This window comes from Salmo trutta, chromosome 15, assembly GCF_901001165.1.
Source record: "Salmo trutta chromosome 15, fSalTru1.1, whole genome shotgun sequence".
Taxonomy (NCBI): Eukaryota; Metazoa; Chordata; class Actinopteri; order Salmoniformes; family Salmonidae; genus Salmo; species Salmo trutta.
In genome coordinates this window covers 3,237,768-3,262,279 of record NC_042971.1, presented here as the reverse complement: position 1 = coordinate 3,262,279, position 24,512 = coordinate 3,237,768, and the positions used below count along the sequence as shown (strand labels likewise).

The window sequence follows — 24,512 nt, the reverse complement described above, 5'->3', positions numbered from 1 at the left end:
TGTGTGTGTGTGTGTGTTTCAGTGTGTTTCAGTGTGTGTGTTTGTGTGTTTCAGTGTGTGTGTGTGTGTGTGTGTGTGTGTGTGTGGTGTGTGTGTTCAGTGTGTGTGTGTGTGTGTGTGTGTGTTCAGTGTGTGTGTGTGTGTGTCCAGTGTGTCTGTGTCCAGTGTGTGTCTGTGTTGATTGTGTGTGTGTTGAGTGTGTGTTATGTGTGTGTGTCCAGTTTGTGTCCAGTGTGTGTGTGTGTCCAGAATGTGTTTGTGTGTGTGTGTGTCCAGTGTACGTGTTCAGTGTGTGTGTTGAGAGTATGTGTGTTGAGTGTGTGTGTGTGTTGAGAGTATGTGTGTTGAGTGTGTGTGTGTTGAGTGTGTGTGTGTGTCCAGTGGTGTGTGTGTTCAGTGTGTGTGTGTGTTTATGTGTGTGTGTCCAGTTTGTGTCCAGTTTGTGTCCAGTGTGTGTGTGTCCAGTGTGTGTGTGTGTTCAGTGTGTGTGTGTGTTCAGTGTGTGTGTGTCCTGTTTGTGTCCAGTGTGTGTGTGTGTGTCTGTTTCCAGTGTGTGCGTGTGTGTCCAGTTTGTGTGTGTGTGTGTGTGTGTGTTTGTGTCCAGTATGTGCGTGTGTGTGTGTGTGTCCAGTGTGTTTGCCCAGTGTTTGTGTGTATGTGTGTATGTCCAGTTTGAGTGGGTGGCCAGCGTGTGTGTGTGCCTAGTGTGTGTGTGTGTGTATGTCCAGTGTGTATGTGTGTTCAGTGTGTGTCCAGTGTGTGTGTGTGTGTGTATGTGTGTTCAGTGTGTGTGTGTGTGTGTGTGTTTCAGTGTGTGTGTCTGTGTGTTCAGTGTGTGTGTGTGTGTGGTGTGTGTGTGTGTGTGTGTGGTGTGTGAGTATGTGCCCAGTGTGTGTGTGTTCAGTGTGTGGTGTGTGTGTGTGTGTGTGTGTTTCAGTGTGTGTGTGGCCAGTGTGTTGTGTGTGTGTGTGTGTGTTCAGTGTGTGTGTGTGTGTGTGTGTGTCCAGTGTGTGTGTGTGTGTGTGTGTGTCCAGTGTGTGTGTGTGTGTGTTCAGTGTGTGTGTGTGTGTTCAGTGTGTGTGTGTGTGTGTCCAGTGTCTTTGTGTGTGTCCAGTGTCTGTGTGTGTTTCAGTGTGTGTGTGTGTGTGTTTCAGTGTGTGTGTCTGTGTGTTTCAGTGTGTGTGTGTGTGTGAGTATGTGCCCAGTGTGTGTGTGTTCAGTGTGTGTGTGTGTTTATGTGTGTGTGTCCAGTTTGTGTCCAGTTTGTGTCCAGTGTGTGTGTGTCCAGTGTGTGGTGTGTGTGTTCAGTGTGTGTTCAGTGTGTGTGTGTCCTGTTTGTGTCCAGTGTGTGTGTGTGTCTGTGTCCAGTGTGTGCGTGTGTGTCCAGTTTGTGTGTGTGTGTGTGTGTTTGTGTCCAGTGTGTGTGTGTGTGTGTGTGTGTGTGTGTGTGTGTGGTGTGCCTAGTGTGTGTGTGTCTGTGTCCAGTGTGTGCGTGTGTGTCCAGTTTGTGTGTGTGTGGTGTGTGTGTGTGTGTGTGTCCAGTGTGTTTGCCCAGTGTTTGTGTTTATGTGTGTTTGTCCAGTTTGAGAGGGTGGCCAGTGTGTGTGTGTGTGTATGTCCAGTGTGTATGTGTGTTCAGTGTGTGTTTAGTGTGTGTCCAGTGTGTGTGTGTGTATGTGTGTTCAGTGTGTGTCCAGTGTGTGTGTGTGTGTGTGTGTGTGTGTGTCCAGTGTGTGTGTGTGTGTGTGTGTCCAGTGTGTGTGTTCAGTGTGTGTGTGTTCAGTGTGTGTGTGTGTGTGTGCATGTGTGTGTGTCCAGTGTCTTTGTTTGTGTCCAGTGTCTGTGTGTGTGTGTTCAGTGTGTGTGTGTGTGTGTTTCAGTGTGTGTGTGTGTGTGTTTCAGTGTGTGTGTCTGTGTTTCAGTGTGTTGTGTGTGTGTGTGTGTGTGTGTGTGTGTGTGTGAGTATGTGCCCAGTGTGTGTGTGTTCAGTGTGTGTGTGTGTGTGTGTTCAGTGTGTGTGTGTGTGTGTGTCCAGTGTGTGTGTGTGTGTGTGTGTTCAGTGTGTGTGTGTGTGTGTGTGTCCAGTGTCTTTGTGTGTGTCCAGTGTCTGTGTGTGTGTGTTCAGTGTGTGTGTGTGTGTTTCAGTGTGTGTGTCTGTGTGTTTCAGTGTGTGTGTGTGTGTGTGTGTGTGTGAGTATGTGCCCAGTGTGTGTGTGTTCAGTGTGTGTGTGTGTGTGTGTGTGTGTTCAGTGTGTGTGTGTCCAGTGTGTGTGTGTGTGTGTGTGTGTGTGTGTTCAGTGTGTGTGTGTGTGTGTTCAGTGTGTGTGTGTGTGTCCAGTGTGTGTGTGTGTCCAGTGTGTGTGTGTGTGTGTGTGTCCAGTGTGTGTGTGTGTGTGTGTCCGTCCAGTGTGTGTGTGTGTGTGTGTGTGTGTGTGTGTGTGTGTGTGTGTGTGTGTGTGTGTGTGTGTTTGTCCAGTGTGTGTGTGTGTGTGTGTGTGTGTGTGTCCAGTTATTATTTCAGGGACACTGAGTCACCATCATCCCAAACCCTAAACCCTGGATAGAGGGGCTCAGTGAATGTGGAGGTGAATGTGATCAGGTGGGTCAGTGTGTCAGAGGAGGCTCTATAGAAGGACAGAGAGCCGGCTGACCAGTCCAGATACACTCCTACTCTGTGGGATCTGGAGGAGGGGACGTCTATGGTAGTGGGATTATTATTGTGCCTGGCAATGTATCTGTTGTCATAGCAGAACAGACACCAGGACTTGTCATTGTATCCAAGACAACAGTCCTTAACCCTTCCTCTCCTGCTGATTCCTTTATATGTCACTCCTATACCAGCCCCCATTACCCCACTCCACTCTACCTCCCAGTAACAGCGCCCAGTCAGACCCTCTCTACACAGCACCTGGACACAGTCCTCAAATCTCTCTGGGTGATCAGGATACGGCTGCTTCTCTCTCCTCCATGTCACCTTTCTGTTCTTCTCAGAAAGAGAGAGGTGTCTGTTTACTGTTTTTAGGTCCAGTGTGAGATCACAGACATCTGATGTATGAAACCAGACACAATATTAGAAATCATCATCATTCACATTAGAATGTTAACTCACTTTTCACTAATTCATTTAATGTAGATGTTTCTAGGTATCAAAAGGAGAAGTTAAGGTAACTTGAGACTTGTTGAATGATCACATGTTATACTGTATGGTAACATATTACACACTTATTCCCATTAATTACACACACACACACACACACACACACACACACACACATCAACTCTTTGTAAACGTTGGTGTCCCTGATTTCTGCTTCTGTAGAACTACAGATGATATTTAATATGACCAAGTCAGTAATGATGGTGGTCTTTGACTTAACTTGAATTAAGACTTATTCTTAGTCATATTCTTCACAGCAGTCAACACTCACATTTTCTAATCCCAGGTTTCATTCTGTTCTCTCCACCATGTTCCACACTGTAGCGGTAAGCAGAAGAACAGACAGTCATTGAGGGATACACCTGAACTCACACACACACACACACACTGGAGACACACAATGGAGACACACACACCCACACAATGGACACACACAAATTGGACACACACACACACTGGACACACACACACACACACTGGACACACACACAATGGACAGACACACACACGGACGGACACACATACTGGACACACACACACATACACAATGGAAACACACACAATGGACACACACACACACACAATGGACGGACACACACACACACTGGACACACACACACACACACACACACACACACACAATGGGAACACACACAATGGACGCACACACACACAATGGGAACACACACAATGGACGCGCACACACACACACAGGACACACACACACTGTACACACACTGTACACACACATAATGGAAAGACACACACAGTACACACACACACACAGGACACAATGGAAACACACACACACACACAGGACACACACACACTGTACACACACTGTACACACACATAATGGAAAGACACACACTGTACACACACACACACTGGACACACACCACACTGGACATGAACACACACACACTGGACATGCACACACACACACTGGACATGCACACACACTGGACACGCACACACACACACACTGGACACGCACACACACACACTGGACACGCACACACACACACTGGACACGCACAATGGACACGCACATTGGACACGCACACACACACACACACACACACACACACAGGACACACACACACTGTACACACACTGTACACACACATAATGGAAAGACACACACTGTACACACACACACACTGGACACACACACACACAGAACACAATGGAAACACACACAGGACACACACACACTGTACACACACTGGACACACACACTGGACATGCACACACACACACACACACACACTGGACATGCACACACACACACACACTGGACATGCAACACACACACACACACACTGGACATGCACACACACACACACTGGACATGCACACACACACACACTGGACATGCACACACACACACAGGACACACACACACACACACACACAATGGACACACACACACACACACACAATGGACACACACACACACACACACAATGGACACACACTGGACACACACACTGGACATGCACACACACACACTGGACATGCACACACACACACACACTGGACATGCACACACACACACACACTGGACATGCACACACACACACACTGGACATGCACACACACACACACTGGACATGCACACACACACACAGGACACACACACACATACACACACACAATGGACACACACACACACACACACACAATGGACACACACACACACACACACACAATGGACACACACACACACACACAATGGACACACACACACACACACACACAATGGACACACACACACAATGGACACACACACACACATGGACACACACACAGACACACACACACACACACACACACACAATGAACACACACACACACACACACAATGGACACACACACACACACACACACAATGGACACACACACACACACACAATGGACACACACACACACACACAATGGACACACACACACAATGGACACACACAGACAGTGGACACACACACACAGTCAGCATATAACGTTGTCCAAGTGGTGGTCAGAATGTTTGTCCTAACTAGCCTGAAAAGTCAAACATGTCTGATATGAACATTGACATAAACCCTCTACATACTTGAGTTTCTCCAGTCTGCAGTGTGGATCCTCCAGTCCAGCAGAGAGCAGTCTGACTCCTGAGTCTCCTGGGTGATTGTAGCTCAGGTCCAGCTCTCTCAGGTGTGAGGGGTTTGACCTCAGTGCTGAGACCAGAGAAACACAGCCTTCCTCTGTGACTAGACAGCCTGACAGCCTGCAAAGAGTCAAATCATATTAAAATCACACTGCTATTCTTTGGTGGTGAAAATAGTAGCAGTATATTTCTTCAATATATTCAGATATATCAGTGTCCTGAAACCTGCCATATCTATTCAGAAATTAATGTATCATATTATAAATTACAAATTATCAAAGTATTGCCTGCAGATAGAAACATGTATAGTACAAATATTTGAGTAGACTGACCAGACCAGTTTAAAAGCAGTATCAGACAAAAGACAGACAGTGAGGTATCAGATTTAGATTGTATTGAGTATACAGTCCACACCATATCTATTTTGACAGTGAAGATAACATTTTAAATGTGGCTCTAAACTCCAACATTTTGGATTTCAGATTAAATGTTTCATATGAGGTGACAGTATATAATGTCACCTTTTATTTGAGGATATTTTCATACATTTCTGTTTCACCATTTAGACAAATAAAAGCACTTTATGTATCTAGTCCCCCTATTTAAAGAAGTCATAAGTATTCTGACCAATTCACTCATAGTGTATTAAAGCAGTCAAAAGATTAGTGTTTGGTTGTAAACTAGTTGGTCACATTTGCAGTTTGTTTTGCCCAATAATAAAATGGTGGATGATAACTGGATAATTTTCTGTCTAAGTGAGTAGATAACATGTTTCTAAACACTACTAAATGAACCCTGATGATGCCATGATTAATACAAATCATGAATGAATCATGAATAATAATGAGAGAGAAAGTTAGAGGCTACAACAAAACATGCTAACCTCTCACCATTACCAATAACAGAGGCTACAACAAAACATGCTAACCTCTTACCATTACCAATAACAGAGGCTACAACTAAACATGCTAACCTCTCACCATTACCAATAACAGAGGCTACAACAAAACATGCTAACCTCTCACCATTACCAATAACAGAGGCTACAACAAAACATGCTAACCTCTCACCATTACCAATAACAGAGGCTACAACAAAACATGCTAACCTCTTACCATTACCAATAACAGAGGCTACAACTAAACATGCTAACCTCTCACCATTACCAATAACAGAGGCTACAACAAAACATGCTAACCTCTCACCATTACCAATAACAGAGGCTACAACAAAACATGCTAACCTCTCACCATTACCAATAACAGAGGATACAACAAAACATGCTAACCTCTCACCATTACCAATAACAGAGGCTACAACAAAACATGCTAACCTCTCACCATTACCAATAACAGAGGCTACAACAAAACATGCTAACCTCTCACCATTACCAATAACAGAGGCTACAACAAAACATGCTAACCTCTCACCATTACCAATAACAGACTACAACAAAACATTCTAACCTCTCACCATTACCAATAACAGAGGATCGAACAAAACATGCTAACCTCTCACCATTACCAATAACAGAGACTACAACAAAACATGCTAACCTCTCACCATTACCAATAACAGAGACTACAACAGAACATGCTAACCTCTCACCATTACCAATAACAGATGCTACAACAAAACATGCTAACCTCTCACCATTACCAATAACAGAGGATACAACAAAACATGCTAACCTCTCAACATTACCAATAACTGAGGCTACAACAAAACATGTTAACCTCTCACCATTACCAATAACAGATACAACAAAACATGCTAACCTCTCACCATTACCAATAACAGAGGCTACAACAAAACATGCTAACCTCTCACCATTACCAATAACAGAGGCTACAACAAAACATGCTAACCTCTCACCATTACCAATAACAGAGGCTACAACAAAACATGCTAACCTCTCACCATTACCAATAACAGAGACTACAACAAAACATGCTAACCTCTCACCATTACCAATAACAGAGGCTACAACAAAACATGCTAACCTCTCACCATTACCAATAACAGAGGCTACAACAAAACATGCTAACCTCTCACCATTACCAATAACAGAGGATACAACAAAACACGCTAACCTCTCACCATTACCAATAACAGAGGATACAACAAAACATGCTAACCTCTCACCATTACCAATATAACAGAGGCTACAACAAAACATGCTAACCTCTCACCATTACCAATAAGAGGCTACAACAAAACATGCTAACCTCTCACCATTATCAATAACAGAGGCTACAACAAAACATGCTAACCTCTCAACCTTACCAATAACAGAGACTACAACAGAACATGCTAACCTCTCACCATTACCAATAACAGAGGCTACAACAAAACATGCTAACCTCTCACCACTACCAATAACAGAGACAACAACGAAACACTTGTTGACCAACTACAGGAATACTGACCTCAGAGTCTCCAGTCTGCAGTGGGGATTCCCCAGTCCAGCAGAGAGCAGCTCCACTCCTGAATCCTTCAGGTCATTGTTACTCAGGTCCAGCTCTCTCAGGTGTGAGGGGTTTGAACTGAGAACTGAGGCCAACACTTTACAGGATGTGTCTGTGAGTTTACAGCCAGTGAGTCTGCCAACATAGGAGAAATACAATGACAGACAGGTTGTATTAAAATGATACGCTTAGCTTTCTCTGTTTACGCTGTTACCCGTTTACAAATAATGTGTTGGGTTTGACCTCAGAGCTGAGACCAGAGAAGCACAGCCTTCCTCTGTGACTAGACAGCCTGACAGCCTGCAAAGAGTCAAATCATATTAAAATCACACTGCTATTCTTTGGTGGTGAAAATAGTAGCAGTATATTTCTTCAACATATTCAGATACATCAGTGTCCTGAAACCTTCCATATCTATTCATAAACTAATGTATCACAATATAAATTACAGATTATTAAAGTTTTGCCTGCAGATAGAAACATGTATAGTACAAATATTTGAGTAGACTGACCAGACCAGTTTAAAAGCAGTATCAGTCAAAAGACAGACAGTGAGGTATCAGATTTAGATTGTATTGAGTATACAGTCCACACCATATCTATTTTGACAGTGAAGATAACATTTTAAAATGTGGCTCTATACTCCAACATTTTGGATTTCAGATCAAATGTTTCATATGAGGTGACAGTATATAATGTCACCTTTTATTTGAGGATATTTTCATACATTTCTGTTTCACCGTTTAGAAAAATGAAAGCACTTTATGTATCTAGTCCCCCTATTTAAAGAAGTCATATGTTTTCTGACCAATTCACTCATAGTGGCTTAAAGTAGTCACAAGTTGAGTATTTGATCCGATATTCCTTCAACGCAGCGACTACATCAAGCTTGTGACTCAAACTCGTTGATTGATTTTGCAGTTTGTTTTGGTTGTGTTTTGGGTTGTGTTTTGCCCAATATTAAAATGGTGGATGGTGTAACGTCTGCTTCCAGCTCACACTCTCAAACACGTAGATCCCCTGAACGCAGCTCACTCTCCAGATCCCAGTCACCTGAATTCTGATCACCTGTTCACACACCTGTATGTCATTATCAAACTCTATTTAGTTCAGTTCTTTGCACCCCCATCATTGTGAAGTGTTGTTTGTTTTGTGACACAAGGCTATTCGGAGTGCTGCATTTCCCGTAATTTACGCCTCCCGTGAATGATAGTTTTTGCCTGCCTCACTAATGATGCCTTTTGCCGTTTCCCTGCCTGTACTGTTGCCTTTTTGGACCCCGTGTGTATGACCTTCTGCCTGCCCCTGGACCCAGCTACCTGCCTCCTCCTGTGGTCCTTTACGATAAATACCTGCTGAGCGCCGCGCTTGAAACCAGCTCTCTGTCTCCCATCGTGTTCATTACAGATGGTGACTGGAGTCATTTTATTTACAAGTGAGTAGATAACATGTTTCTAAACACTATTAAAAGCATCCTGATGATAACATGATTAAGAAAAATCATGAATGAATCATGAATAATAATGAGTGAGAAAGTTACAGAAGCTACAACAAAACATGCTAACCTCTCACCATTACCAATAACAGAGGCTACAACAAAACATGCTAACCTCTCACCATTACCAATAACAGAGGATACAACAAAACATGCTAACCTCTCACCATTACCAATAACAGAGGCTACAACAAAACATGCTAACCTCTCACCATTACCAATAACAGAGACTACAACAAAACATGCTAACCTCTCACCATTACCAATAACAGAGGATACAACAAAACATGCTAACCTCTCACCATTACCAATAACAGAGGATACAACAAAACATGCTAACCTCTCACCATTACCAATAACAAAGACTACAACAAAACATGCTAACCTCTCACCATTACCAATAACAGAGGCTACAACAAAACATGCTAACCTCTCACCATTACCAATAACAGAGGATACAACAAAACATGCTAACCTCTCACCATTACCAATAACAGAGACTACAACAAAACATGCTAACCTCTCACCATTACCAATAACAGAGGCTACAACAAAACATGCTAACCTCTCACCATTACCAATAACAGAGGCTACAACAAAACATACTAACCTCTCACCATTACCAATAACAGAGGATACAACAAAACATGCTAACCTCTCACCATTACCAATAACAGAGGCTACAACAAAACATGCTAACCTCTCACCATTACCAATAACAGAGGCTACAACAAAACATGCTAACCTCTCACCATTACCAATAACAGAGGATACAACAAAACATGCTAACCTCTCACCATTACTAATAATAGAGGCTACAACAAAACATGCTAACCTCTCACCATTACCAATAACAGAGGCTACAACAAAACATGCTAACCTCTCACCATTACCAATAACAGAGGCTACAACAAAACATGCTAACCTCTCACCATTAACAATTTATTTATTTATTTCACCATTATTTAACCAGGTAGGCAGGTTGAGAACAAGTTCTCATTTACAATTGCGACCTGGCCAAGATAAAGCAAAGCAGTTCGACACATATAACAACACAGAGTTACACATGGAGTTAAACAAATGTAACCCTCTCACCAGGCTTGAATATGACTCTCACAATATTAACATATGTAGAGTATCTCAGCAGCATGGGATGTTAGGTGAGAAGGACATCTCCAATAAGAATTCCTATTGTAAACTATCTAGGGTTATGACAATAGGGTATTAACTTCAGATTAAATGATTATAGGTTTCTGTTATTGAATCAGGATAAACCATCCCATGCATTAAATTGAAACAATTATGTATCAAACAAGGGTATTACACAAACATACAGTCAATAATACAGTAGAAAAATAAGTCTATATACAATGTGAGCAAATGAAGTGAAATAAGGGAGGTAAAGGCAAACAAAGGCCATGGTGGCAAAGTAAATACAATATAGCAAGTAAAACACTGGAATGGTAGATATGCAGTGGAAGAAAGTGCAAAGTAGAAATAATGGGGTGCAAAGGAGCTAAATAAATAAATACAGTAGGGGAAGAGGTAGTTGGGCTAAATTATAGATGGGCTATGTACAGGTGCAGTAATCTGTGAGCTGCTCTGGCAGCTGGTGCTTAAAGCTAGTGAGGGAGATAAGTGTTTCCAGTTTTAGAGATTATTGTAGTTCGTTCCAGTCATTGGCAGCAGAGAACTGGAAGAAGAGGCGGTCGAAGAAGGAATTGGCTTTGGGGGTGACCAGGGAGATATACCTGCTGGAGCGCGTGCTACAGGTGGGTGCTACTATGGTGACCAGTGAGCTGAGATAAGGGGGGACTTTACCTAGCAGGGTCTTGTAGATGACCTGGAGCCAGTGGGTTTGGCGACGAGTATGAAGCGAGGGCCAGACAACGAGAGCGTACAGGTCGCAGTGGTGGGTAGTACAGTGGGGGGAAAAAGTATTTGATCCCCTGCTGATTTTGTACGTTTGCCCACTGACAAAGAAATGGTCAGTCTATAATTTTAATGGTAGGTTTATTTGAACAGTGAGAGACAGAATAACAGCAAAAAAAATCCAGAAAAACGCATGTCAAAAATGTTATACAATTATTTGCATTTTAATGAGGGAAGTAGTTATTTGACCCCTCTGCAAAACATGACTTAGTACTTGGTGGCAAAACCCTTGTTGGCAATCAGAGGTCAGACGTTTCTTGTAGTTGGCCACCAGGTTTGCACACATCTCAGGAGGGATTTTGTCCCACTCCTCTTTGCAGATCTTCTCCAAGTCATTAAGGTTTCGAGGCTGACGTTTGGCAACTTGAACCTTCATCTCCCACCACAGATTTTCTATGGGATTAAGGTCTGGAGACTGGCTAGGCCACTCCAGGACCTTAATGTGCTTCTTCTTGAGCCACTCCTTTGTTGCCTTGGCTGTGTGTTTTGGGTCATTGTCATGCTGGAATACCCATCCACAACCCATTTTCAATGCCCTGGCTGAGGGAAGGAGGTTCTCACCCAAGATTTGACGGTACATGGCCCCGTCGTTCGTCCCTTTGATACGGTGAAGTTGTCCTGTCCCCTTAGCAGAAAAACACCCCCTTAGCATAATGTTTCCACCTCCATGTTTGACAGTGGAGATGGTGTTCTTGGGGTCATAGGCAGCAATCCTCCTCCTCCAAACACGGCGAGTTGAGTTGATGTCAAAGAGCTCCATTTTGGTCTCATCTGACCACAACATTTTCACCCAGTTGTCCTCTGAATCATTCAGATGTTCATTGGCAAACTTCAGACGGGCATGTATATGTATTCTTGAGCAGGGGGACCTTGCGGGCGCTGCAGGATTTCAGTCCTTCACGGCGTAGTGTGTTACCAATTGTTTTCTTGGTGACTATGGTCCCAGCTGCCTTGAGATCATTGACAAGATCCTCCCGTGTAGTTCTGGGCTGATTCCTCACCGTTCTCATGATCATTGCAACTCCACAAGGTGAGATCTTGCATGGAGCCCCAGGCCGAGGGAGATTGACAGTTCTTTTGTTTCTTCCATTTGCGAATAATCACACCAAATGTTGTCACCTTCTCACCAAGCTGCTTGGCGATGGTCGAGTAGCCCATTCCAGCCTTGTGTAGGTCTACAATCTTGTCCCTGACATCCTTGGAGAGCTCTTTGGTCTTGGCCATGGTGGAGAGTTTGGAAACTGATTGATTGATTGCTTCTGTGGAAAGGTATCTTTTTTTACAGGTAACAAGTTGTGGTTAGGAGCACTCCCTTTAAGAGTGTGCTCCTAATCTCAGCTTGTTACCTGTATAAAAGACACCTGGGAGCCAAATACTTATTTCCCTCATTAAAATGCAAATCAATTTATAAAATTTCTGACATGAGTTTTTCTGGATGTTTTTGTTGTTATTCTGTCTCTCACTGTTCAAATAAACCTTCCATTAAAATTATAGACTGATCCTTTCTTTGTCAGTGGACAAACGTACAAAATCAGCAGGGGATCAAAATAAACTGTATATGGGGCTTTGGTGACAAAACGGATGGCACTGTGATAGACTGCATCCAATTTATTGAGTAGGGTGTTGTGTAAATGACATCGCCGAAGTCGAGGATCGGTAGGATGGTCAATTTTATAAGGGTATGTTTGGCAGCATGAATGAAGGATGCTATGTTGCGAAATAGGAAGCCAATTCTAGATGTAACTTTGGATTGGAGATGCTTATAGTGAGTCTGGAAGGAGAGTTTACAGTCTAACCAGACATCTAGGTATTTGTAGTTGTCCACATATTCTAAGTCAGAACCGTCCAGAGTAGTGATGCTGGACAGGCGGGCAGGTGCAGGCAGCGATCGGTTGAAGAGCATTTAGTTTTACTTGTATTTAAGAGCAGTTGGAGACCACGGAAGGAGAGTTGTATGGCATTGAAGCTCGTCTGGAGGTTAGTTAACACAGTGTCCAAAGAAGGGACAGAAGTATACAGAATAACACCAATAACAGAGGGGGTCTGATCTTTGTGCCTCTGTAACTTTCTCATTCATCATCATTCACGATTCATTCATGATTATTCATAATCATGGTAGCATCCACATGAATGTAGAAGTGTTCAGAAACATCTTCTATTCTTACTGACAATACAAGTGAAGTGACTCCAAAATGACAGGACATTATTCACCATTCAGTTACTATTAGGAAAAACATAATCCAAAACACAACCAAGACAAACTGCACATGCATTCAACAAGTTTGTAGAATCACAAGCTTGATGTAATCACTGCAGGCATGGAACATGGGACTAAATACTAAACTTATGACAACTTTAATACAATATAAGTGAATTTGTCCGAATATGTACAACTTTTTCAAATGGGAGAACTAAATACATAAAGTGCTTTCCTTTCTTAACAGTAACACAGCTATGTATGAAAATACCCTCAAATTAAAGGTGACATTCTGTACTGTCACCTAATATGAAACATTCGATCTCAAATCCAAAATGCTGGAGCATAGCACCAAATGTAAAACTGTAAGCTTCACTGTCCAAACACATATGGTGTGGACTATGTGTGCCTGGTAAACACATGTGGATCTGGTGAACAGTTATCACCTGTTGACCAACTACAGGAATACTGACCTCAGAGTCTCCAGTCTGCAGTGTGGATCCTCCAGTCCAGCAGAGAGCAGCTTCACTCCTGAATCCTTCAGGTCATTGTTACTCAGGTCCAGCTCTCTCAGGTGTGTGGGGTTTGACTTCAGAGCTGAGACCAGAGAATCACAGCCTTTCTCTGTGACTCCACAGCCTGACAGCCTGACAAAGAGATCATCATGACTTCACAAACACACTGTTAATTTAACACCAATAGTGTAGAAGGACAATGGTAGATGCATTTGGTTCATATTCCCAAACAACACAGATTCATCTTCCATCAATGCATTTATTCAATATGTTATTCAATATACATATTATAATACATATTTTTCTCTAAAACATAATATTTCTTCCTGATGAATACTTCTTATATGTAATTGTATGTACTCACAGAACAGCTCTGGAGGCTTTGACCACTGGCAGCAGCCTCAGAAGACCTTCCTCTGATCTGGAGTATTTCTTCAGGTCAAACACATCCAGCTCCTTTTCTGAAGTCAGCAACACAAAGACCAGAGCTGACCACTGTGCAGGTGACAGGTTGGGTTTTGAGAGACTTCCTGAGCTCAGGTAGCTTTGGATCTCCTCCACTAGAGAATGGTCATTCAGTTCATTCAGACAGTGGAACAGATTGATGCACCTCTCTGGAGAAGGATTCTCCCTGATCTTCTCCTTGATGTACTTGACTGTTTCTTCATGGCTCTGTGAGCTGCTTCTTGTCTTTGTCAGTAGACCTCGTAAGTGCTTCTGATTGGACTCCAGTGAGAGGCCCAGAAGGAAGCGGAGGAACAGGTCCAGGTTTCCCGTCTCACTTTGTAAGGCTTTATCCACAGCACTCTTGTAGACAGTAACTTCAGACTTGTCTCTGTACAGCAGAGAAAAGATACTGGACTTTGTTTGCAGTTTGTCCATGATATTCTCATTGTTGTTGATGAATGAGAGGAACACATATACAGCAGCCAGAAACTCCTGAATGCTCAGATGAACAAAGCAGTACACCTTGTCTTGGTACAGAACACATTCCTCTTTAAAGAGCTGTGTGCACAATCCTGAGTACACTGAGGCTTCATTGACATCAATGCCAGCCTCTTTCAGGTCTTCTTCATAGAAAATCAGATTGCCATTCACAAGCTGTTGAAAAGCCAGTTTTCCCAGTGACAGAATGTTCTCTTTACTCCAGTGTGGACCTGTCTCTTCTTTCCCAAGATACTTTTCATTCTTCTGTTTGGTATGAAACACCACAAGGTGTGTGTACATCTCAGTCAGAGTCTTGGGCATCTCTTCTCTCTTATGTTTCAGCATGTGTTCGAGGACTGTTGCAGAAATCCAACAGAAGACTGGAATGTGGCACATGATGTGGAGGCTCCTTGATGTCTTTATGTGTGAGATGATTCTGCTGGCCAGGTCCTCATCACTGAATCTCTTCCTGAAGTACTCCTCCTTCTGTGGGTCATTGAACCCTCGTACCTCTGTCACCTGGTCAACACACCCTGAAGGGATCTTATTGGCTGCTGCAGGTCGGGTAGTTATCCAGAGGAGAGCAGAGGGAAGCAGATTTCCCTTGATGAGATTTGTCAGCAGAACATCCACTGAGGTTGACTCTGTGACGTCACAACAGATCTTGTTCTTCTGGAAGTCTAGGGGCAGTCGGCACTCATCCAGACCATCAAAGATGAACAGAACTTTGTACTTGTCGTAATTGGAGATTCTTGATTGTTTGATTTCCATTGAGAAGTGATTGAGAAGAACAATCAAAGTGTGTTTGTCCCCTTTCATCAAATTCAGCTCCCGAAAAGGGAATGAAAATACAAATTGGACATCCTGATTTGCTTTTCCTTCAGCCCAGTCCAGAATGAACTTCTGCACAGAGACTGTTTTTCCAATGCCAGCGACTCCCTTTGTCAGCACAGTTCTGATACGTTTGTCTTGTCCAGTTAAGGGTTTGAAGATGTCGTTACATTTGATTGCAGTCTCTGGTCTTGCTTGTTTCCTGGTTGTTGTCTCAATCTGTCTCAGCTCATGTTCATTATTGACCTGTCCTGTTCCACCCTCTGTGATGTAGAGCTCTGTGTAGATCTTATTGAGAAGTGTTGGGTTTCCTTGTTTAGCGATCCCCTCAAATACACATTGAAACTTCTTCTTTAGATTAGATTTGAGTTCACGTTGGCAAATCACAGCAAGCTCATCTGAATCTAGAAATAACACAGAGGATATTAATGTTACGTCTGTTTTAATGCCTACAGTATTGTAGGACTGTTATAACATTTCAAATTATGATCATTTATTCTCTTAACTGACTGTATAAATGTTTTCATAATGCATTACTGACTGGTGTGACTGATTATATTATTATTGGTATTATTGATGGTATTATTAATGTTGTCTCTCTCTGTCTCTCTAAATTAATCAACACAACACATCCCTGCTGCTACTTGATGAGGTCACTAGGTGTTGTGTTAAGGCTGCTACAATATCATTGAGTTACACAGCTACTTTAGCTGTACTTTAGCTACAGCTTTTAAATGTTATAAAACAGCATTCAACACGAGGCAGACAGATCTTACATTTCTCCAGTGTGTCAGCGAGCTCCTTCTGGTTCATTTTCCTCAGGACGTGCAGTGTGATCTTCAGAGCCCCCTCTCTGGCACTGCTCTCCTGCTTCTCATCTTCAGCATCCACCACTTCCTCATCCTGCTTCTGACTCTCAAAGCCTTCTGGGAGTTCTGGACTAAGAATCCTCTTGAACATCTTCAGCTCGTTCTTCACAAATGTCATCATTTTCTCTTCAAGCAACTAAATAAATAATGTAAATAAGTTAAGCAAGAGAAGAAATGCTTTCTCATTAACACATTAATAATGAATGATTGACAGATCAACTTTACTTGAGGAAAACAAAAACAAATGTTCATAACAGGACCACATACACTGAATACAGAGTCCAGGTCTGTTTGATGACTCTGGGATGACTGACCACTGAGAATCTCTGACTCTGATCTCACCTGTTGGTTTCTGTGGACAAAACATGAGATTACATCTCCTCATCCAGGGAGTGAGTGAGTACGGACAGACAAACAGATAGACATAGACAGAAAGCGGGACAGACAGTCAGAGACAGACACAGACAGACAGACAGAGACACAGACAGAAAGCGGCACAGACAAACAGAGCTAGACAGAGACAGAGACAGACACAACAGAGACAGACACAGACAGACACATACAGACAAAGAGAGACAGACAGACAGAAAGCGGGACAGACAGTCAGAGACAGACAAACACAGACAGACAGACAGACAGACAGACAGACAGAAAGCGGGACAGACAGTCAGACAGATACATACAGACAGAGAAAGACACACAGACAGAGACAGAAAGAAATTAGAAAGACAGACACACAGACAGACACAGAGAAAGACACACAGACAGAGACACAGATAGAAACAGACAGAGAGACAGAGACAGATGGAGACAGAGACAGACAGACAGAGACAGACACAGAGACAGACAGACACAGAGATACAGACAGACAGACAGACAGACACAGAGACAGACAGACACAGAGATAGACACAGAGACAGACAGACAGAGACAGACACACAGACAGACACAGAGAAAGACAGAAATTAGAAAGATAGAGACAGACACAGACATAGACAGATACAGACACACAGACAGGCAGACACACAGACATGCAGTGTTACGGATACAGGTAGTGTGTATCCTGTATGTGTATTTCTTTTCTCTCCTTCTCCCCTCACAGGTGGCAATCAGCATTCCCCAATCAGAAGACACCTGCTCCTTTACTCTCTCTCTCTCTCTCTCTCTCTCTCTCTCTCTCTCTCTCTCTCTCTCTCTCTCTCTCTCTCTCTCTCTCTCTCTCTCTCTCTCTCTCTCTCTCTCTCTCTCTACCTGTGAGTTTTGTTGTGGTGCATGACTGTTTGTTTGTTGGTGGGAAAAGGGGTACCAAGACAAGTCGCCCATGGGCATACACTACCCGTAGGTAAACTGTTGTCTAAATACCCTAGTTAGAACTGGGCGGACCACCCACTGTATTTTGGTTAGTTAGCTAGTTATTGAAATAGGCTAGTTTAGGATTATTGTTTCTTTCCTTGGGTCCAGCTCAGCCCCTCTTCTCACACCCCTTACCGTGTGTTTAGAAATAAACCATTACAGTTTGACGGTAGATTGTAGTTGTCTGTCATTATTTGTTCTCACTGTTACCTGATCACTATATTATAATTTGCATGAGTTATGTTACGGGTCTCGTTGCCATCCCCCCCTAGTAGGGTCAAAGGGATTCGTAACACAGAGACAGACAGACAGACAGACAGACAGACAGACAGACAGACAGACAGACAGACAGACAGCGAAAGACACACAGACAGCAAAAGACACACAGACAGAGAGACACAAACACAGGGAGGGAAAGTAGTGTTTGTTGAATATTGTTTTAGGACTATGAAAATGGACTGAAGGATTAGCCTATGGATTATGAAAACAACAAAAAGAAAATGTTAAAATGTGAGAGGAGAAATGACTAGAGACAGTGTTGTTTAACTCACTGACCATGAGTTCTTCTTACCTTTGTTCAGTAGAAAAGTCTCCCTCTCTAAAGTTTAGAGGACAACCCATAGACCAGTCACTCTTCATGGACACACAGCTGGGTACAGGGGAGGCTGGTCTCTCCTGCTTGATTGGTCTTCAACACAACAGAGACAAACATTACATCTCTCATCTACTCTGATCTCAGATGGGGAAACATAAGAAGAGCTCTGGATCAGACAGACAGACAGACGGAGGTAGATACAGACAGACAGACAGACAGACGGAGGTAGATACAGACAGACAGACAGACAGATGGAGACAGACAGACAGACAGACAGACAGACAGACAGACAGACAGACAGACAGACAGACAGACAGACAGACAGACAGACAGAGAGAGAGAGAGAGAGAGAGAGAGAGAGAGCGAGCGAGCGAGCTCAGATGGGGAAACATAAGAAGAGTTTCATTCCAAAACGCTACATATCCATTTTCAGAAATGTTGGTAAATTAGCTGTTATTGTTTAAAGAAATTAGGAAAGAGATTGGCGTGTTATTTCACTATCTAATCATGACATGGTGTTGTTCAATGACAGACATGTATTTGTTTAAAATCTATCACTTAATGATTTCATTTCAGAGACAAATAATAATATTTTTTTACCAAATGCTATATATCTGCCTCACTCTCAACTGTGACCGACCGTTTCAATTCGGTCATATGTAGCAAAATTTGAAATTGTGTTTTTTACGTTGGATAAAAGTAGAGACACAGAGCTAGAAAATTGTATATCAGACACTACAGTTGAGGAACAATGGGAAAGTAATTCTGCTTTGAAAGATGATAAACTTGTAACCTCACTTTTGAGAAAATGTCCTTTGAATGTTTTGGTACCTACTGGAGAGCTCTTCTTTGTCTACAGGGCTGTTGCTTTGGCAGATAATGTCACCCATCTAAATAAATAGTTGTTATATATATAATTAACTAAATGTATGGTGTTTTTGTTTTATGTCAGTTTAATTGTTTGTTATGCTATAAACATTTTATTTTATTATAAGTGGTAAAAGGAACTAGAAAATGTAATATTTTGCAATTCTGAGTAATTGCTACATAATTCCAATAGATGGGAGCATAAGACCACAAATGACATTTCAGAAGATTAGTTTAGTTCTCCCCCTGGATACACCACCACACCCCCTCACAGGAAAACTCCTGTCTCCGCTTCTTTCTGTCCCTTTCCACACTGCTAACACAAGAGGAAGGACTGAAAAAGCATTTAACAGATTACTGTGAAGTAATATAATGATGATTCATGTTTATTATTACCTGTTTTTATGCTCATCTTTTGAAATTATACTTCATTAATATAACGATTATCAATAAGTCTGAACATTAATTCAGTCACCTCTAGTTGAGAAAAATGTATTTTCCAGGTACATTAATTGTCAAATTCATCAACCAGCATCGAGCCGCTCTGTCTTCTCTCTCTAGTAGTCAACTCAGCCCCAGTAAAAAGCTGGTGTCGTCGCTCTGTCTTCTCTCTCTAGTAGTCAACTCAGCCCCGGTAAAAAGCTGGTGTCGTCGCTCTGCCTTCTCTCTCTAGTAGTCAACTCAGCCCCGGTAAAAAGCTGGTGTCGTCGCTCTGCCTTCTCTCTCTAGTAGTCAACTCAGCCCCGGTAAAAAGCTGGTGTCGTCGCTCTGTCTTCTCTCTCTAGTAGTCAACTCAGCCCCGGTAAAAAGCTGGTGTCGTCACTCTGCCTTCTCTCTCTAGTAGTCAGCTCAGCCCCGGTAAAAAGCTGGTGTCGTCACTCTGCCTTCTCTCTCTAGTAGTCAACTCAGCCCCGGTAAAAAGCTGGTGTCGTCACTCTGCCTTCTCCAGGGGCATGTTGAGGGGAATTTACTAACCGGGAGGGTTGAATTATGTAATTTATTGGCGGGCTGGATGATGCACTCTTGTCTTTTCTATTCCGAAGTTGTTTACTCGCAATATAAGATATTAACATTACTTTTTATAATGCATGTATACTGAGGTTGAGGTTCTGACTAGTGATAATTTACCCGGGGTTCAATACCTGCTATAGTCACTATTATTTTGCTCTCCCAAAAGCAACACAGCCCTAAAACGAGATATATAGCTAACTAAAGTTATGTTAATGAGTGACCATTTCAGAAAATCATGGGACATATAGTCTGTGGTTGCATGCTATTTTATGTCAATCCTATTGCTGCTTGTAGCCTATAACTGATGCTTCGTGGTCTTATGCTGCCATCTATTGGAAATATTTAGCAATTAAAAGTTATTAATGCACATTAATATTTATCTGAATATTATCGCTTTTTTACGAGAAAAATCGCATAAAAATTGATTTTAAACAGCGTTTGACATGCTTCGAAGTACGATAATGGAATATTTAGAATTTTTTTGTCACGAAACGCGTCGGGCACGTAACCCTTCGTCACCCTTCGGATAGTGTCTTGAACGCACGAAGTCAACAGAGGATATTTGAACATAACTATGGATTATTTTGAACCAAACCAACATTTGTTATTGAAGTAGAAGTCCTGGGAGTGCATTCTGACGAAGAACAGCAAAGGTAATCACATTTTTCTTATAGTAAATCGGAGTTTGGTGAGGGCCACACTTGGTGGGTGTCAAAATAGCTAGCCCTGTGATGCCGGGCTATCTACTCAGAATATTGCAAAATGTGCTTTTGCCGAAAAGCTATTTTAAAATTGGACATAGCGATTGCATAAAGGAGTTCTGCAATTTAGTAAATTAACCAGAAGTTTGCGGTGGGCATGCTAGTTCTGAACGTCACATGCTAATGTAAAAAGCTGTTTTTTGATATGAATATGAACTTGATTGAACAAAACATGCATGTATTGTATAACATAATGTCCTAGGGTTGTCATCTGATGAAGATCATCAAAGGTTAGTGCTGCATTTAGCTGTGGTTTGGGTTTATATGCTAGCTTGAAAAATGGGTGTCTGATTATTTCTGGCTGGGTACTCTGCTGACATAATCTAATGTTTTGCTTTCGTTGTAAAGCCTTTTTGAAATCGGACAGTGTGGTTAGATTAACGAGAGTCTTGTCTTTAAAATTGTGTAAAATAGTCATATGTTTGAGAAATTGAAGTAATATCATTTCTAAGGTATTTGAATATCGCGCCACGGGATTCCACTGGCTGTTGAGTAGGTGGGACGCAAGCGTCCCACCTAGCCCATAGAAGATAAAAATAATGTTTTGATATTTGATATGATAAATCCATAAATAATATATGTCTTGTGCTTTTGGCAATGATTTATGTATAATACTTATGTATAATAAGTGATACCATATATGTCTCCAAAGCATTTTGTCTTCATTTTGGCACATTGATTTATGCTAATTTCTCAAGATTAACTCAGGTTTTCGCCCAGTGGCTAAGGAGTTGGAGCTGTGGCAGGAGTTGGACCTGTGGCTGAAAGGTGGCTGGTTTATATCCCGGGCCGGGCGCTGGAAAAGACGGGAGGAATTGATCTGACCACTGGAGGGCTGCTGGGTTCACATCCTCAAAACAATCACCATTCGTTGATCAGAACTCTAGAGGTTCTTCTTCACTGAACCCAAAAATATATATAACTTTTAGTGATTCCATATATTAAGGAAGTGATAGAAGCCTTTTTGGTTCTATAAGGAACCTTCTTTTCTAAGAGTGTAAAATTAACACGTTTTTCTTTTGATTATTTAATTATCTACATCATGTTATTTCAAGATATCCCTTTGGAGCGCAACATCACGTTGTTAAAACATAATCCTAAATTGGGCGTGGCTATAAATTGGGAAATTTAAAGCATCTCGGGCGTAATATGTGTTCGATGAAAATGAACGTTGTAGGCAACATTATTGGCAAGGGACTTGATGCCTACTATGCTAAAGCTATTTAGAGTTGTTAAACGGGTGTGAGGAGTGTGTTGATATAACAGTTATATTGTCAACATTCTTATTGTAACAACCATCAGAATTGGTAAAGAAAATATGCATTCCATTATATTAGGCAATAATTAAGAGTAGGCAAAGTGGTCGTGTCATGAGAAAATTCTATCAAATGTGTTACATTGCAACGAGTACAGTCAGGGTGCCGTGGAGCCCCTGCAGTACCTCTGCAGACCCCGGATTGAGAACCCCTGATTTAGTAGATGCTCTTATCCAGAGAGATTTACAGTAAGTGCATTCACCTTAAGATAGCTGTTTATTTAGGAAATAAACTTAATGAATTATTCATAAAATTGTCATCTTACCTCTTAGCTTTGGTGTCATGTCCCCCAGAGAGATGCATTTTAGAGGCAGGGCCCCCCTCCTCTCTCTCCCCAGAGAGACTCATTTTAGAGAACTGTCCCCTAAACAGAGATCCAGCATGTTGGTTGTGGTTAACACAGTGACAACTAAACAGAGATCCAGCATGTTGGTTGTGGTTAACACAGTGACAACTAAACAGAGATCCAGCATGTTGGTTGTGGTTAACACAGTGACAACTAAACAGAGATCCAGCATGTTGGTTGTGGTTAACACAGTGACAACTAAACAGAGATCCAGCATGTTGGTTGTGGTTAACACAGTGACAACTAAACAGAGATCCAGCATGTTGGTTGTGGTCAACACAGTGACAACTAAACAGAGATCCAGCATGTTGATTGTGGTTAACACAGTGACTAATTCTTGAATGTCAATTGTTTTCATTCATTCATTATCTCTTTGAGAAATATATTTTTAACAACTTTCTCTTTGACTTCACTACATTCATGAAGAAAAAGATCTACTTTTTACTCCATACATTTTCCTCTACACACACACACACACACACACACACACACACACACAGGGAGGGAACGATGTGTTTGTTTAATATTGTTTTAGGACTATATAAATGGATAAAAGGATTAGCCTATGGATTATGAAAACAACCACAAGAAATGGGAAAATGGGAGAGGAGAAATGACTAGAGACAGTGTTGTTTAACTCACTGACCATGACCCATGAGTTCTTCTTACCTTTGTTCAGTAGAAAAGTCTCCCTCTCTAAAGTATATAAGAGGATCCATAGACTGGTCACTCTTCATGGACACACAGCTGGGTACAGGGGAGGCTGGTCTCTCCTGCTTGATTGGTCTTCAACACAACAGAGACAAACATTACATCTCTCATCTACTCTGATCTCAGATGGGAAACATAAGAAGAGTTTCATTCCAAAACGCTATATATAACTTTTCAGAAATGTTCGTAAATGAGCTTTTATTTTTTTAAAGAAATTATGAAAGAGACTGGTGTGTTTTTCACTATCTAATTATGACATGGTGTTGTTCAATGACAGACATGAATTTGTTTATAAACTATCACATGACGGTTTCATTTTAGAGAGTCAAATGTTTTCTTTGCTCAATGCTATATATCTGCCTCACTCTCAGAGAAATCAGTAGTACTGCTAGGTTTTACATAGTAATAATATATATCTGCCTCACTCTCAGAGAAATCAGTAGTACTGCTAGGTTTTACAAAGTAATAATATATATCTGCCTCACTCTCAGAGAAATCAGTAGTACTGCTAGGTTTTATACAGTAATAATATATATCTGCCTCACTCTCAGAGAAATCAGTAGTACTGCTAGGTTTTATACAGTAATAATATATATCTGCCTCACTCTCAGAGAAATCAGTAGTACTGCTAGGTTTTATACAGTAATAATATATATCTGCCTCACTCTCAGAGAAATCAGTAGTACTGCTAGGTTTTATACAGTAATAATATATATCTGCCTCACTCTCAGAGAAATCAGTAGTACTGTGAGGTTTTATACAGTAATAATATATATCTGCCTCTCAGAGAAATCAGTAGTACTGCTAGGTTTAACACAGTAATAGTATATATCTGCCTCTCTCTCAGAGAAATCAGTAGTACTGCTAGGTTTTATACAGTAATAATATATATCTGCCTCACTCTCAGAGAAATCAGTAGTACTGCTAGGTTTAATACAGTAATAATATATATCTGCCTCTCAGAGAAATCAGTAGTACTGCTAGGTTTAACACAGTAATAATATATATCTGC

At 41.8% G+C, this 24,512-nt stretch overlaps 1 protein-coding gene and 1 long non-coding RNA gene across 2 annotated transcripts; both read right to left on the bottom strand.

Moving 5' to 3' along the window:
• Positions 1–2,512: 2,512 nt before the first annotated feature.
• LOC115149578 (NACHT, LRR and PYD domains-containing protein 3-like) lies at positions 2,513–16,667 on the bottom strand (the record flags this gene model as incomplete). The annotated part of the gene is made up of 5 exons (XM_029692532.1): positions 2,513–3,034; positions 7,786–7,909; positions 13,872–14,045; positions 14,278–16,069; positions 16,448–16,667. Coding segments are annotated over 5 exons (2,832 nt in total), but the record flags the coding sequence as incomplete, so codon positions are not given.
• Positions 16,668–21,842: 5,175 nt separating this feature from the next.
• LOC115149683 (uncharacterized) lies at positions 21,843–22,741 on the bottom strand. The gene is made up of 2 exons (XR_003866938.1): positions 22,709–22,741; positions 21,843–21,923 (listed from the first exon to the last, which is right to left on the bottom strand). It is a non-coding gene; the product is annotated as an uncharacterized LOC115149683 (long non-coding RNA).
• Between the last annotated feature and the right edge of the window lie 1,771 nt (positions 22,742–24,512).